This window comes from Diadema setosum, chromosome 22 (assembly GCF_964275005.1).
Source record: "Diadema setosum chromosome 22, eeDiaSeto1, whole genome shotgun sequence".
NCBI classification, from domain to species: domain Eukaryota; kingdom Metazoa; phylum Echinodermata; class Echinoidea; order Diadematoida; family Diadematidae; genus Diadema; species Diadema setosum.
The window spans coordinates 30,181,311-30,199,506 of NC_092706.1; the positions used below are offsets into that span (position 1 = coordinate 30,181,311).

The 18,196-nt window shown below is 38.0% G+C and overlaps 1 protein-coding gene across 1 annotated transcript; it reads right to left on the reverse strand.

The window, feature by feature from the left end:
* Positions 1 to 11,693: 11,693 nt before the first annotated feature.
* On the reverse strand, positions 11,694 to 17,423 carry LOC140245298 (uncharacterized). Its single transcript, XM_072324883.1, has 3 exons — positions 17,185 to 17,423; positions 15,408 to 16,068; positions 11,694 to 14,252 (listed from the first exon to the last, which is right to left on the reverse strand). Exons 1-3 carry the CDS (start codon positions 17,412 to 17,414, stop codon positions 11,694 to 11,696), a joined length of 3,450 nt encoding a protein of 1,149 aa, XP_072180984.1. The 5' UTR covers positions 17,415 to 17,423.
* Positions 17,424 to 18,196: the final 773 nt, after the last annotated feature.

Sequence of the window (18,196 nt, forward strand, 5' to 3'; positions counted from 1 at the left end):
CTTGGACCGGGGGGGAATGGATTGGGGCAGATTCCCCCCCCCCCCCCCCCCCGGCCTTTTTAGGGTTAAGGTGGTATCATCAAAATTGGTCAAAACAGATTTCTGTTTTTGGCATAATTTTGTAGTCTGTAATTTTTGTAGCTGAATGATAAAAAAAGGCAAACAATTATCGGTTTTCTGGGCCATGATTTTCTGATTTTCAATGGAACATAAACGTATCTGAAGATTTGGATTTAGCGCTGCAGCTAGACTCCGCCCCTAACAACGAAGGAGTGATCTTATTGGTCAGTGTGTGGCATCATTACTGATTGGTCATGCGTAGACCGCTGGCGCTAAGTTGAATGAACATTGCAGAGGTTTCTAGGAGTATACCTTCTAGTAGTTGTCAAGAGGTGAAAACCGTCTTGCCTCCCCTTGATCATGATAGTGTCAGAAGGAAAACTTTGAAGGCAGTTATCTCGAAACGCTGATTTCCTAAACCACTCAACATGGGCTAATAAAATCATTGATATCTCCGCAACTGAGTACTTTTATGAGTTGTGTTAATACATATGAAATTAAAGTGAATGAGCAAGGAAATAATGTCATGTCAGTTTTAGAAAATTGTCCTTGCCCGACTTTTGGATCCTTTTGTTGTAGTGGGTCATATATGTCCCCTCTCTATGCTGTCATTCAAAAAATGACTCTCTATCCTGTCCTTCACTCTATGTACACTTGCTTCTGGAAACAATGTAGTGGGATTGTGCACATGCAGTATGTCTCAGTGATGATTGCTAATTGATAATTGGTTTATGAAAGAATTGAGCCGTAGTCAACACATTAAACTTTGAATCATGATATCCAAAGGCAATTAAATGCTCTAAAATTTGTGTGTTGGAAGTCCTGTTGGAGATTAGATTCTATGTGTGATTTATCTTGGCATAATTTAAGTTGAATTTTTAGGTGATAAAAACTAAACATTGGGAAAGGCAATATTCATACTATACAATACAGTTAAAAAGAAGTTTCATAGTCTTCAATTATGCAGAGTTGACTGCTGAGTTTTTTGGGTATGCCATGCATTTAAAGGGAATAAAAAGAAACCATCCAAAAGAAACCACCCCTACTCTTGAAAATACAATCATGTGGTACTAACTGTAGCACAAGCCTCTTTTGAACAATTTTTAAATCATTGCTCCCAAACGTAAACAGGACTTTTAAGATGTGAATGTTTTACTACGTGCAAACAGTGCTGACTTTTGTATCATTGAACACTTTAACTGCATTTGCTGCTGAGATGATCAGGTACATTGTAGCCACCTTGCTGACTCATGCCGTCGTAGTAGCACAACATTCATCTTGATTTATTGGTTTCTGTATCATCATTGCACATAGTATGCACATTCATGTACAAGCATAAATATAAGTTGTTCACAGAATATTTTTCCTTCATTGCCTTTGCACAGCAATGTACAGCAAAATGTACAACAAACATACCACTCTTTCATCCACTGTCCATTGTTTGGTGTCCATCCAAACTACCAAGATTTGTATCTCAATAGAAATTCGTTCATTTATCAGCTCTGACAACGTAAGCAACTTTATCCCTGTATAACAGCTTTGATGGGTGTTCTTCTGAATATTTTTGAAAAATGTTAGAAGTACAAAAATTACCGGTAAAATGTTCTTCTTTGGATTTATGTTTTGCTTGATGCTTGCTGATTTCTTCATTGTTTGTGTCCTGGGAAACATTCTGGGAAACTAGAGCATGCACTTTTGGTAATAGTGTGTGTATGAAAACCTCAAAAATGCACAGCTTGAACTCCTGCCACACTATCACAAATTCTTCGTAAAATCCATAAAAATTTCCGGATCAAAATTTAATCATCTTTTCCTTGTGTGATTCCCAACCTTTCCTGCAAATTTCATCTACATCCTTTCCCAACTTTCTGAGTTATTTTGCACACAGACCAACCAACGGTAATGAAAACATAACCTCCTCCCGTGGCGGAGGTAATAATCCTGTCTGTCCCATGAACATTTGCTCCTTTACTGGAAGGTTACTATTTAATTTCTGTTTAAAAGTTTATTAAACTCTGCAATTTCCATGTCATATCAATAAATACCCCCAACAACAACAAAACAAAACAAAACAAGAGAGAGAGAGAGAGAAAATCTTAATTGGAGGAGCAAATTCTTGACCAGTGTGCTGATGGTATTTTGTAACGCACGAGGTTTCTAGTTAGAGTATGCAGTGTTTCTGTAGAATATTTTGTGGACTTCCATTGTAGCCTGCATCATAGGCTAGAGGGAAAATCATCTTATTTGTTATGCATCAAGGTTGCTATTACCAATACTGCACACTGGCACTGGTCCGACGATCCCTGACCAGTAAAAATCACTGTCTGACCAGTAACTTTTTCAGGAATGGACCAGTAAAAATGAATTTAAAAAAAAATAATAAAATATCATTAGACAAGGGGGTACCTTCTGGCCCGACAGACAGGTCAGAACAGGAGAAAAAAATGGGTTAGTGTGCAGCCATGCTATTAGAATAAGATACATGAACAATTTGAACTAAAACTTGACAGTACAAGTCTTACTTACGAAGACCAAAGATCTCGTCAGTCTTCGTTTAATGCCAAGCTTATTTTGTGAGTTAAGTTTTATTGAGAGGGTGTCTGTGACATTATGGAGCCATGGTATGGCTGGTGTTTGACTGCGGTGGGTTGGTTTTTGCTAGGTCCAAGATACATGTATTGCAGTTACATTATACATTGTATAGTGTGCCGAGTGTCTCTTTCATGAGAGTTTGATTACCTTTTTTTATAAGTTCAACAAATTTCTAAATTTTCAACCACTTTAATCATGAATGTACATGTATTGCAGATTCTTTTCTTAATCATGCATGAACATGTTAGATTTTGCTAACATATCTAAATTTTCTGCATCTATGATATACATGTAATGATTTACAATTACAGTGTATATTTACTGTGTGCAGTGCTGGAATTTTCAAATTATATCGAAGTTTGTTTATTTTCATAGACTTTACATTTCACAGCTGATTTGCAAAGGCAAATCAAAGTCAGGGTGTACATATTTTGTGAGTGTGATGTACAGGAATGTACAACTATGTCATTACACAACGTACACCTGTATCATCATTTGAAAAGAATATTTTGGAAAATGGAAATTGACAGACATTCCATTTGTGAATAAATTTGAGATTTAAGTGTACAGATAGATTCATGTATCATTGTCTAATGATTGTTTTTTCTCGCTTTTTGTGGTGAGCTTCAAAAAAATTACATGTGTACAGTGTAATAGGCTTCAAATGAATTTGTTGTTGTTGTTCACCCTATAAACAATGTATATGATTCTGATTACAATGTGAACTCAAACTTGGCATGTAATAACTCAGGAAAGTTCAATAAGTTCTTGTTATAACTCTGGTTAGATCACTTCACGAAACTTTTCTAATTTACAGTTTTAAATAGATACATGTAAACACAAACATTGTAATCCATGATAGTGATATGTTTATTAAATGACTTGCAAAGTCATATGAGCTATACGTGTTCATAATAACACTAAAATATGCATAGCAAGATTGACAGACATGATTTCACAGAATACTACATGTACACCTGTACTTCCTTCTGGTACAGAGATATCATAATATGAGTTGTGATTGGTATAACAACACATTGTCAACTCTTCAGATTTTTACTAAAATTGACTACAATCAGTTGTGACATGTTACTAAAACATCCTCTTGATTTCTACATAATAAATACATGCATATCATTCATTTCCCCCCAAACCATTTGACAATTTAGTACAATTTTCATGATGCAGTAAAAAATTTTTTACTTACGAGGGGCACTTACTTCTAAAGACAATGTTAAGAGAAGTATAACCAAAGAAACAGGTTAGTAGAAATCTGAATAAATCTGACAACTACACTGTACAGAATTTAAAAAAAAAAAATCTACCACAGTTCGAAAGTCAACACACAAGGAGTCAAGATGTTTCCTTGAAATAACATTTTCGATCATGTGACTGTGACAAGGCCAAACATAGAATCTGAAGGTGCTTTGCAGACATTAAGACTCAACTACGCCCTCTACAGCTCAATTTTGTGCTCGTCATTTAAACACATCTAAAAACAGCACCAGCAATGTATCTATTTTTATGTAGGTTTTACTCTCATAATATCACATCATACTCTATCAGCACTGTATACAGTCAAACCTACCTATAGCAGCCACCCAAGGGAAACAACAAAAGTGGCCACTATAGACCGATTCGGGTTCGTTGAGGGCAGCAGACAATTTGCGGTAACTGGGCGCAGCCATTAGCTCTAACTGCGGTGTCCCCGCCTACTCCCCCATCCCCCGGGTAAACATGTTTATCGTGCACTTGTAGCAGGAGTACGCGCACTTCCACTTGTTACAAAGGTTCGCGCATTGAGCAAGCGTTTGCGCACTCAGTACGAGACGCCTATTGGCTAAATCAACCATGCATCAGTTTTTCATTCCGTGCGCGTGCATCATTTGCTAATGTAGGGAGGGAGGTATGCGTGAACACCGCAGTAATGGCGTTGCCCATGCTGATAACACACAAAGCGCCTCTCAGAATCGGTCTGTAGACAGGTCAGTTGCCATTTTTAATGTCAACATGTGCATTGTACAATAGCAAAAGATACTGCATGTTATTCAAAAAAAAAACAACAAACAAACAAACAAACCAGAAACCAGGAAATAAGTTTGCATGAGCAGCTACAATATAGGAATTTTTTGTACGGTACAATTTACTTCATCTTACATTTTCTTTTAGCCTACTTACTGTTCCTTTGATAGGACTCGGCAGGATTCACGCAATAAATGTGAAAGTTAACATATTCATGGCTGATTTAACAGTTCAGATAAATGTTTGTGGCTGCTCTACATGGTTAGATATTCACCACAGGATACAAAATGAGTGGTTGCTGGCCAAGTTAGGCAGGTGACTGCTGTATAAAGGACACAGCAATTTTGTGTGTGGGATTTTTCAGTTGCCACTATAAGCAGGTGGAGACTATAGACAGGTGGCTGCTATAGACAGGTGGCTGCTATAGACAGGTGACTGCTAAGACAGGTTTGACTGTAGTTCAATGTACAGTCTGTATTGGGGCAGGAATATAACTTCAACCAAGGAGTAAAATAAACTTTTCAAAATGACATCATAAATGTCACCATTACCAATGCTTCAAAGCATTAATATTAGTTGTCACTTCTAAATGTACTATAAAAGAGTGATCCAAGAAGTTAGGAGGAAAAAAAGAAAGAAAGAAAACATGGTTTGACATAACAGCTGGGTCAGTGCAAGCAAAATGACGCGAATCAATCTCCAGTTAGTTACACAGTATGCAGTACTCATGGTCAGTGAGAACAGACATGATCAGATAAGGCAGATCATGCAATGAAGATGTAAGAAACTTTTATTGCATTTATGAGAAGAGTTTATCTAAAATTTTATGACATTAAAGGGATGGTACAGTTTCAGTTGAGATGGAGTTTGAGTTTCCAACACTTTCAATGATGATTTTGGGGGATAATGACAAACCTCTTATGAAAAATGAGAGAACATATAATTCTACGAGTAATTCAAAGAATATTTGATGAAAATTGTTTGAAAAATGGCTGAGATGTCCAAAACAAAGCGATCCTAATAAAAGGTGGGACCCATATTTTATTAGGATCTCTTTGTCTTACTTTGTTTTTCATTTGACATCTCAGCCATTTCAGAACCAATATTTATCAAGTACACTTTGAATTCCTCTTAGAATTGTATGCTTTTCAACATTCTATAAAGTGGTTTCAAGGTATCTCGCAAAAAGTTTAAAGCTTAAGTGGTTTCCAGGTATCTCGCAAAAAGTTAAATGCTGAATTCTCAGCTCAACCAATACTATACCATCCCTTTATGAGTACTCCATTGATTAATATCACATTTGACAAAAACTATTCTTTGAAAATTTGTGAACCTGTCACACGAACTCCATAAAACCTCTTCACATACAATAACTCTTGGAGCACTACAGAGGTTGTCTATTTGTACCTGCTATGTGTGTTACAGTGCACTCCTGCTACAACAAACATGGTTATAACAAAATTCTGGTTACAACAAATTAAAAATTCAGGCCGCAACATTATCCACTCTATGTTTTGTTTTTTTTTAATTGTTCATTTGTTCCGTTATAATAAAATTTCAATCTAATGAACGACAAGAGACCCGCGGGTCTAGCGCTCACCTGAGTATCGCAAGTTCACCTTTCACACAGTCACTAATCTAAATTATTCACAGCTCTACCAAAATTTGACCAGGCATTCTCAAGTAGAAGATGAAAATGTACAATAAGAGCCCAAATTTTTTAAGATTCCTTAATTTGGGGGGATTGGGGGCCCCCTTGGGACCTCTGGGTGGGGCATGGTGCCCATTTTGATAAATTGAGATCCTGACCCCCTAGGGATGCTACCTGCCAAGTTTGACGAAAATCCATTGTGAGGTTTTCAGGAAGAAGATGAAAATGTACAATTCAGGCCCCTATTTGGACCTTGCCAACCCCCCCCCCCCCCCCCCCGCCCCCAAGAGGGGCACCCCTGGATCTGCTATGAACAAACTTGAAACTACAGTCATTAATGTACTCACTCATAGTACAAGCCTTGTATTATCTTAGCTCTATAACTTCTGATTCTAGAGAAGATTTTTAAAGATTCCTTAATATTGGGGGTTTGGGGCCCCCTGGGGGCCCCCTGGGTGGGGCATGGTGCCCATTTTAACAAATTGAGATCCTAACCCCCTAGGGATGCTACCTGCCAAGTTTGGTGAAAACGGGCCATGGGGTTCTCAAGAAGAAGATGAAAATATACAATTTAGGCCCCATTACGACCCCTCTCCACCCCCCTCCCCTGGGTCCCACCCCTGATTCTGCCAAGAACAAACTTGAAACTACAGTCATCAATGTACTAACTCATAATATTAACTTAGCTCTATCACTTCTGGTTGTAGAGAAGATTTTTACAGATTCCTTAACTTTGGGGGTTTGAGGCCCCCCTGGGGGGCCCCTGGGTTGGGCATGGTGCCCATTTTAACAAACTGAGTTCCTAACTCCCTTGGGATGCTACCTGCCAAGTTTGGTGAAAATGGGTCATGGGGTTCTCAAGAAGAAGATGAAAATGTACAATATAGGCCCCATTAGGACCCCTCCCCTGGGTCCCAAGGGGGGCACCCCTGATTCTGCCATGAACAAACTTGAAACTACAGTCATCAATGTACTAACTCATAGTATTAACTTAGCTCTATCACTTCTGATTCTAGAGAAGAAGATTTTTACAGATTCCTTAATTTTTGGGAGTTTGGGCCCCCCTGGGGACCCCCTGGGTGGGGCATGGTGCCCATTTTAACAAACTGAGTTCCTAACCCCCTAGGGATGCTACCTGCCAAGTTTGATGAAAATCGGTCTTGGGGTTTTCAAGAAGAAGATGAAAATGTAAAAAGTTTACGCACGAAGGACGCCAGACGCCGGACGAAGGGCGATCGCAATAGCTCACTTGAGCCTTTGGCTCAGGTGAGCTAAAAACTGCTGGTTCTAAGGATTTCTTTTATAACGGGAGTCCACTGTAACTGTGGGCAACCAAGACATGTGATTCAGAAGGCTTGGCTTCAAGCACTTTGATGCCATACCAGTCACATGCTTTCTTACTTACATTTGAACACATAACAGCAAGCTATGGTCGACAATGAGACATTACAGCGAAATCTTAGTAGCCAACAATTTTTGGCAATGTGTTTTTGACGAAATTGAGAACGGAACACTGATTAACATTAAAATAATCTTTTTATGTCATTGGCAGAGAGAAACGGGACTACAAAACTTGTATCATATCATCAAGTGTAGGCCCATATGAAGAGCTTGAATGCAAAAACAAATAAATTGCATTTTTACATATTTTTTAAAGTAAAGTTATCATCATATAAAGAATTGAATCTTTTCAATAATACTACAGTTGTTACAATACAAATATTCTTGAAGATACATGTATCTTTAAAATTATGACATATATTATAACTATTTTCTTTACTTTTCAGCAGCTCCAAATTAAAATATCTCAAGTTGATAAAAATTGATAAAATAGTGGTTTTGTCTCTTAACTCTTCAAGTCTCATCTTTTAATTGAACCTAAAGAGAAGAACCTGTGCTTCATCACATGTAGATATTGTACCAATGCGATGAGATGACTGTCCTGGGTATTACAGCAAACTTACTTCTATTTTAGATCACTATGACACTTTGCAAATAAACTAAAACTTCAATTTTAGATCACTATGACACTTTGCAAATAAACTAAGCCACATAAAGAATGTACCTCAAATGACAATATCAAGGATGAAATAACTACATGTAAATGCCAGTGACTGTATCAAACAACTGTTCAGATCTACAAATCCCGGTACTTGAATACATGGAAGAAACTTAAAGTCAAGAAATTTGAATTGAAACATAAACATTCATTGTTCCGTGGAGAAATGAAAACATTCATTTTTGGCAAATATAAAGTATCCTGACAGGTAAATGTGAGACATGAACAGCAACAGAAACATTTGCTAGTAAAACTTGATTAATTAGATTTCTTGACACTAGATGCAGTTTTTATGGCAACATATTTTACAAAGAACATTATATGACAGTAACAACTATTCTCAGACTGTGTGGAAAAGGGAATATTGCTCTGTACTGTAGTGATGTCACATCTGGTTTCAAAAGAGTATCGCCCACTTCCATTTCTCAGAAATCAGTTTTCTCAGTTTGGATACTTTCATGATAGCTTCACTATGGAAGAAAAGAAAGATTTACACAGCACACTTTCAAAGCATATATGCACATAAACTTCAGAATACAGTTAGGGAAGTTATTTCTAAATTTAGATACAATCTTAACACTATAAAGATAAATTTCAACAGTTGGCAAGTTTGCTCCACGTGCCCTCCGTTTGGCCTATTACAAAATAAACACAATACATGCTGTCTTTGCATAAAGAAGAATACATCTTCAAAGCCATAGCGCCTAAATCACTCAACATAAACTAATACTGGCAAAGTTAATACAGCTAGCACAATGAAAGAAAACAAATTAGAATTCTTGAGAAACAGAAACATGAATCATACAGTAACATGATTTGATGCTATGAACAAAAAATGCACAATTACAAAATTCTTATCGCATACATGTACATTCAAGTGTCGAAGACAGCTAGATGTGCTTCAAAACCTACTCAAACATTTTCTGAACAACATAGTAACATTTTTCTTTTCTGTACACATACATTTTGTGTTTAAAGAATTCTAATCTTTTTCCATAGCAGTCACTACATATTTCATAGTTATTTATCTCTCCTAGAAAACCACCAGCTACACATATATTATAGCTGTAGGTTGCTAGTAGTATGTTAATAAAAATAAACTTTGGTAAGAAACAGGTGCACAAGTTCTAGTATCAAAAAGATCTATGATATTGCACAGAAGTAAAGAAGACATAAAAACATTGACATTCACAAGTGCTTTTTGTTTATCTCTAAGTATACAGGTGGACATTTTTTTTTTTCACAATGCCTCATGGCTACACTAATAGTACTGTGGTACTAATAATAATCACTACCTTCTGTTGCCATTATAAATGCAAAGAGCATAAATTACTTTAAAAGTTGCAAGCATTGATTAAGCACACGAATACTGATAAAACTCTTTGATTTAAATATGACTCAAGTCAAGCTACATGAAAGTACTTTCAATGTTATAAAGTCATCATCAAAGTATTAAATTTCCTATAACTGTGAATTCAATCAATTTGATATCACAATTTCCATGTACACATACCATTTCCTTGAGTTCATCTCTTCCTAGTAGATATGCACATGACATTATTTCTAGGAGTAATCAATGAGTGTCCTTCAAGCTTGCTTTATAAGAAATTTTACCATGATGGAAATTGCTTACTGCTTGTATTTCACTATGAATTGACTAAGAAAATGATTATCTTTAGATGGGTAAAAAGAAGGTAGGAGTTAAAAGACTCTGCACACTGATCACATCCTTGAGGCTATAAAATGAAGCTACCAAAGTATGTTCAAAACTGACTGCTTGGAGGATGCTACAATACAGACATGTATTCTTGACACCATTTCCTCAATGTATAGCTTATGTCCCCACCTGAAGAGGTTTTCTTCTCCTTGAGACTGTCAAACTACATGTACATGTACGTCATATTCTGCCATAATTACACTATATGATATCACTTTAAAAATATGAAAATATAACTGACATTTGTGGCAGGTCTGGACCCCGTTGCATAAAGTTATGGTAACTTTACAATTATTGGTAACTCTGCAATCAATGCTAACTACCAGAGTAACATTATTCCACAGCCAATCAAAACCAAGAAATCACTGATAGTTACCACTGATTGCAGAGTTACCATTAATTATGAAAGTGCCACAGTTTTATTTAGCAGGCCATGGCTGTTATAGTCCTAAAAATTTAATTTCCTGCTCAAAATAAGTATACCTTCCTTGACACACTCTCCAAAAGAAAATACATATCGTCATGAAGTGAAAGCAACTATTGAGATGGCATTGTATGCTGGTTCAGACCCATCAATTTGACATGATGACAAAAGGTGGTAGAATAAGTTGTGCCCCAGACTTTGTCATACTTGGTGAGAGTAGGAAGTGTTGCCTAGTGGGGAATTTCATTCAAGCTCTGTTTCAAGCATACATGTATACTTACGCAACATGTAAACTATCGGACATTGCTTGCGGCAAAAACAGGTTGTAAAAGTTGACATGAGTTGTCACAGGTGGCAACACAGATTACAAATATAATGTACAGTAATTGCATAATTGTAGCAAGACAGTTATCACATAAACAGTTGGAATCCATGGCAAGATAACTTGTGTCTACTGGTCACAGATTGGGTCAACACCTGTTTTACCACCAATTGTTTCCATGTATGTCGCTGCTTGTACCGATATACAGGCAACCTCTTGAACCCATCCGGACTGTAAGATTCATGGCAAGGTAGCTGCTTTATGATTCCACTATTGTTTGCCTCCACTTGCCTCCTCTTAATGACTGCTTTGCTTTCATTTATCCAAACATACTCAAGCCTAATTTACATACATGTGTGCACAGGTAAGAAGAGATTATTGCATGCTTGCATACTAAATAATTTCTGATACTTGGGCAGATTAATGAATTTAAACCTACAAATTCTTCCTTTGTAAATGGGAAGTATGAGTCTGCAAATTAACTTAAAGCATCATACATGTATTCACTTTTGTGGAATGATACACCAGTTTTCTGCAATATATTTATAAAGATTATCACTTTACATGAATAATGTGACATGGCATTTATTGCCTACAGCATGACATACAGTCTGTTTCACCCCCTTCACTTTCCTTCTCTTCTTAGAGTAATCATGAATCAATACATCTTTTACAATGTTCGTTAAGGAGACAGCCCTCAATACCTTGAAATGACACTGTTCTTTACTCACAAATCATTTTGATCTTTTAGATATGATCATAAAGAACAGGTGAGATATGACAGTTGAGTTATATTGGCAGTGAAGACAAGAAGAGTTTCTTTCAGTGACTGTTTGGCAAAATATATCAGTTGTTCCATCTCTGCTCATTGGATGAGCCTGGGTGAGTAGGCAAGGAGAACTGCATGGATGGGTTGACATATCCCATGTAGGGCAATCTAGGCTGACTTTGGGCCCCCATCTGTGGAGGGTAGTGCATGCTGGCAAGAGCCATGGCAGCTTGCTGGTTGCTGGATTCATGCTGGGACATACTCCACGGTCTGCTGGGTAGACTAGAATGAGAGTTTGGGTGGTCTTGGGAAGGAGGTGCCGTGAGGGGGGAGCTAAGGAGAGGGGTCAGGGGACTGGGAGAGGGGCACGATATGGTGCTATCGGTAGGTGGGGTTAAATCTGGTGTATGACAGAGGTTAAAAGAATTTGGTGAGGGTTGGGGAGACGAGAGGAGAGTTTGGTGGGGATGGGGGTGAAAGTTTACAAAGGGTGGTTTGGGGAAGCGGTGCAATCCTTGGAGGTGTGTCTTTGGGGCAGAGTGTGGATGAACATGAGAGGTCTGTGAAAGAGAGGAGTTTAGGAGTGATGAGTGAGGCATAGATGGGGAAGGGTGTAAGATGGGGGCGCTATTTGTGACAGGTGGATTGTACTCCAGCAAGGCTTGCAGATGTTGATGCGTACTGCTAGAAAACTGGGATTGTCGGAGTGGCATTGAGTTGTCAGGATGGTGGTGAGGAGATGGTGGAGGCAAATATTGAGTAAGATTTGTAAGATTGTTGCTTGCCACAGTTGGGACAATGGGGCTGGGATGGGATGAGGCAGAAGATAATGGCACAGACCAAGAAGTGGATAACTTGGATGACATTCTGTAATGTGAGTTAAAGTTGGAAGTTGTAATGTGTTCTTCTGACTTGCCCAAGGGTTCAACTTGTAGAACTCCATTTTTCTGCTGATAAAGAGGAGGTCGGTCTTGATACTGTTGCCCCTGGTCATACTGCCTCTGATGCTGCTGGTCCTCATGATGATGCTCCTGGTGAGGTTGCTCCTGCTGATATTGGCCTTGAAGATGTTGCTCTTCATGATGTGGTGCTTGACTTTGCTGTGACTGGGGTTTTTCTTGATCATGTTGCTCCTGGTAATGCTGTTTCTGACAACCTTGCTCCTGTTCCTGGTGAGATTGTTCACTGTGATGCTGCTTTTGTTGTTCTGATTGATGCTCCTGAACTCGATTGGAAGGCTCATCTTCAACCTGGTTGTGATACTGCAATTCAGGTTGTTGCCGCTGTTGAAGAGACTCTTGAAGATTTTGTGGTGGTGTGACAAGTTGCTGTTGTAAGGGCAGCTGTGGTTGTGGTTGCTGTGACTGTGATGGTAAGTACTTATCCTGTTGCTGCTTGTCACTCCCAACTTGACGGCGATGCTGAGAAGACAATTTCACAGCTTTTTCTAGTGGTTGTTGAGTTGCAACCTGCTGTAGTGGCATTGGCTGATCTGATGGAGATTGAGTCATATGTAGTTGTGCTGTCTGGTGGCTTTTATCCTGTTGCACCTGATGTGTACCACATATCTCTCTTGTTTCTGAAAAGACAGGCTTCTCTGAATCAGCATTCTTCTTCTCAGACTTCTTTGTTTTTGCTCCTGTGCCTGTGCCAACAGGGCGTCCAACATTAGGAGGTGGTGGGTTGTCTTTCCACATGTTGATGTCATGCGCCTTGTGCTTGTGTGTCTTCAAACTGACATTCTGCCTGAATTTTTCACCACAGATGTCACACTGGTATGGCTTCTCACCAGTATGCATGCGCCGGTGGACCATCATGTTTGAGTGCTGGGTGAAACCTCGATTACATTCAGGGCAGGTGAAAGGTTTGGTATTTCTGTGGACCAGCTCATGTCTGATCAGATGGTGTCTGCAGCGGAAGACCTTCTGGCACACTTTGCACTGGAATGTCTCTGTCCGCATGTGTCTGTTCAAATGGCCCTGAAGAGTTTTGGGAGTGGTGTAAACATTGCCACATATGTCACATTTGTAAGGCTTTTTCCCCTCTGTTACATTTTGGTGAAATTCCAGATGGTTGGTTAGCGATGTCTTATTTTTGAAGCTCTTCTCACACAAATTGCAGTCAAAAGATTTTCGAGGTTTGTGGTTTCTTCTTACATGGTGCAACATCGCATCACGTCGCTTGAACGAGACTCCACACTCATGGCAAAGATAAGGGCGACCTTCACTGTGACATTCTTTGTGGTCATTGAGCATCTGACTGGATGCAAAAGACTTGTCGCAATTCTGGCAAGCAAATGGTTTTTCTCCTGTATGTGTCCTTTCATGTTTGGCCAGCTGATCAGCAAGACCAAATTTGCGATTACAGTGTGCACACTTAAACTTTCGGATATGAGTGCGCTGTTTGTGAGCCCAGAGATGTGAACTTGACTTACATGACTTTCCACAGTCCTGACACACAAAGCTGTCTCTCATGTGTGTTTTCTCATGTCTCTTTACTGAAGATTCCCTTGTGTAGGTTTTAGGGCACTTTGAACAATGGAAACTTGCTGAAGACTCTTTTCTTGCATTGTTTGAAGACTCCTTCTGTAGCTTTTCATCACATGGGTCCCGAGCTCTCAGTCCGCGGTCCTTCTTCTGTAAAATAAGCATGGAACATGACAAATTATTCAGAAAGAAGGATCTATGGTCTGAGGCTGCTTTAGAATGAATAAATCCTGTCATCCAGTTTGTACTGTGAGAAGCAACAAGTCAAGCACAACATGGGCCAAGTTACTACAGGATGATCAATGACTGAGAACACGAACTATGAAACATTTTAATTACAGTGTAGGCCAACACTACATGGCAGCATCAAATATAAAAGGACAGCAATGCAAATTCTCTTGGTGTCAGTACATACATCTTCAAATTATCACTAGCTGGTACAGAAAATGTGTAACAGGTTCAAGGCATTAATTGCTGCTCTTTTAAGCTTCATGCCAACACACATATCTGATTTGCAACAAAAAGAAAGCCGCAAATAATAAAAGACATCTGAGGACCAGAGTTTCATGACAGTGCACTCCCATTAATGAAGTTCTTGGGACCTGCAGTTTTCTTTTGATTATACCGAGATTTCACTATAGCGCAACAGTAAAGGATATAAAGATACATGTACAAGTGTACATAGATGATAGTTTTGGGACCTGAATTTTTACTTCGTTGCAACGAGAATTCATTATAACAATGTTAATCATAACGCAAGTGCACTGTTCTGCATTCAAGTATTTACGAGTGTACAGTATCCATATCTACATAATGTACTGTATATTAGCTTCTCAGCAGTCCTGAACTGAAATCTGTAGTTAATAACATACCAAGTCATCTTTTAATTAAATCTCCAGTTGATACGAATTAGTTGAGGACATAAAATACAGGGTGAGGATGACAGAAAATCCTGCCTTTGATATGACAAATAGACAGTTTTTTTTTATTTAAAAAGTTTTATGGGCTTGCCATCACAAAATAAATGAACAAAAATACATCACATTTATATAATGCAGGTATGCAAGTACACTTTTGCAAGATTAAAGCCATTTATGAAACTCTTTATGTATTTCTAAGCGATGATGCCTTTGTTGTTGTTTTTTCCAAGTCTTTTGAATATCTTTGTAATTCAGTACAGGCATTTCATGACAAAGACATAGATGAAATTAGAATGCTATCGAAAAAAAAAAATATGCAATTTGATATGTTCAGACAAAATAACACAAACATAATTCACTGTAAAAAGAATTGAGTTGAACCTACCTTACTTGACTCCTCCTGAGGAGCAACAAGCACACGTCCCCTCCTGGCATATCGCTGCCTCCTTGATTCTTCTGGATTTTTAACTTTCTTTGTCATCAATCGTACTGAACATCTCCTCAGGTTCATCTCCTTCCTGGTCAACAAAGTCTTCTTCTCATGACTTCCTGATCCTGACTTTGTCTTTACTGTCTTAACATTGTTTCTTGGTGTCACTTGTTTCTTAATGACTTTCCTTGTTTTGCTATCTACAGCATCATTAATACCACAGTCTATTTCTGTATTTGCTGTAAGCAGAGAATTTTCATCATCTTTACAAAGAACACTAGTGGATGAGTTTTTACTGTCTCCATTCTTACAAGCAACCGATGATCGCAATGTGCTGCGCTTATTTAGCACTGTAAGCTTTGAACTCTTTGTTCGTGGAGATGATCTTCTCTTGATGGTATTCTTTGTAGTATGAGGCAATTTGCTCGAAGGAGGCAACACAGTTTGCTCATTTTTGTCACCATTCTTCTTCATGTCTTCATTATTTTCAGTCCTCACATTCTTCTTTTCCTCTAATTCAACTTCTTCTTTTTCAGTTTCAGGGCCAGGCAGACATTTGTCTCTCTCAGATTTCTTTCCCTTCTCTGGTAACTGTAGGGCACATCTTGCTGTGATCCTGTGTCGGAAGAATTAAACAATCACAAAAACTTGATTTCATAATCACTTTGTAGTCAAAGCTAAAGGAAAGTAGAGTTTATTCCCATTATTTTGTTATAACATTGTTATAATGAAATTCTCACTACAAAAAAGTAAAAATTCAGGTCCCTAAATCATCATCAATGTCTCTATGAACATTGCTGTTTGGCTTTAACAAAATATTGACATAACAAAAGAAAACTGCCGGTCCCAAGAAGTCGTCTGCATTTTTCTTCTCCTTCACTCAAGTATCATTTCCAGAATACTGAAACAGAGCAGATTGATTTTTTACTAACTTAAATATATGTCAGTCCTACAAGAGTCTACATTGTTGCCAATTACAAAAACGATTACACAGTAAACTTAAATAATTTCAGGCTTTTCATGGTAGTCTACCAAAGACTAAAGCTGACAAAGCATTTCTAAACTCTTGCAGTATAATCCTGTCTTCACTGGGTCAAAAGAATGTAACAGTGCACATCATTCTTGCTACAAAGTGCTCTAAAAAAAATTATTGGCTGTGCATGATTATCAATGTTGTGTTGTATGCATTGTCATTGAAGTGCAAATGAAAATTGCAAATTTAAACACATCTGATAAAAACAAATTACTAAGATATTTTTTTTCTGACCAGTAAACTTTCCGTTTTTTGATAGTCATACAATGTAGTTCAGAGCTTGCAGTCATAAATGTATCATGATCTCTCCAACTATTCACTAACATTTACATACTGACTAATCATTATCATCTGATCTTTGACTTTTGACTGTATGCAAGTTTTGTAGTGATAGCTGGAGTACTGTATACGTCATATATTTAGCGAGTCTAAATTTTTGCAAATCAGGAGTTAACAACGATTGTACGATCGTGGACTACTGTACTGAATGGAAAATGTATGTGTGCGTCACATTCATATCGGGATCAGATTCATTATCTTCGCGTGTTTTTAATTTTGCGAATATCACCCGACTCACGAAATTCGTGAAAATAAAAACCTCACCAAATATTCGGCATATACAGTATCCAATTCTGATGCATCACAAAGGGACCCTATGAAAAAGGCATTCAATGCAAAGATTTTAAGAGCTTTGCTCACCCAAGCTGCTTTTCTGCCAGAGTTAGTAGCCAGCGAAGCAGCTCCATGTTTGTCTTGCAGCCAGCCTTGTCCCTGATTACCAGCCATCGTGGTGAGTCCTTCTTACTGAGCGTAAGGCATTCCCTCCGTCTCTCAGGCTTGAGATTAGGTGTGTTACTAACCAATGACACCGAGGGCTTTGGCCCAGTACTCACAGCAGCCATCTGTGGTTTCCTTCGTAACTTTCGCATCTTGTTCTCAACTGCACCTTTCACTAAAAATTAGAAAATAAATTGAACTGAATTACATGTAGGCTTTCAACAAAATTACGAGTCTCTACAAAACAATATCATTGACTGTAATCATCACAGTTGCATATCACTGTCAGCATTTGTCTCTCATCACCTAGACATAAAATTTAATACATCTTTACATAAGATATTAAACACATTCTAAAAGAGACCTAGAATATAATACTGTCGTATTGTTGTTCTTCCAACTTTACCATAAGTGAATGGTTTGAATGAATGAATGAGTGAATAAATGGTTTATTGATCACCAAACTTCGCCGCCGAATACTGTAAAAGTGGAAATTTTCGTGGTGTTGAAATTTTTGCGCATTTCGCGCAACCAGAAACTAGCGCAAAAGTAAAAGCCCGCGAATATTTTTGCTTGCCATATGTTCCTGTGCGTGACGTCTTGATTCCGCGGAATTAAAAACACGTGAAACTCTTCTGGCCTGGCCAAGCGCGAAAAATTAGTCGCGCGAAAATATCCACTTTTACAGTAGCTGAATTGCGTCTGATTTACAGCTAGGTAAAAATACAGGAAGACAAAATAAATTACATATACAAAACACAAACAAAATACAATCATTACGACAACACAAACAACAACAGATCATCAGTACATCAATAATAGTGACAAAAATATAGACCTGAATCATATTTAATATACAACAAAGGCAAAGTTGAGTGGGAAAAAAAAAATCAAACCCGGTTTACATATACATGTACGATGTACACTACATTAT

Bases quoted from the DNA above. Each gene is read 5' to 3' on its own strand.
- LOC140245298 (XM_072324883.1), bottom strand. From the start codon at position 17,414: ATGCGAAAGTTACGAAGGAAACCACAGATGGCTGCTGTGAGTACTGGG. The intron at 16,069-17,184 runs GTGAGCAAAGCT...CTTCCGACACAG, and splicing joins CTGGCAGAAAAGCAGCTTGG to GATCACAGCAAGATGTGCCC. The intron at 14,253-15,407 runs GTAGGTTCAACT...CTTATTTTACAG, and splicing joins CTCAGGAGGAGTCAAGTAAG to AAGAAGGACCGCGGACTGAG.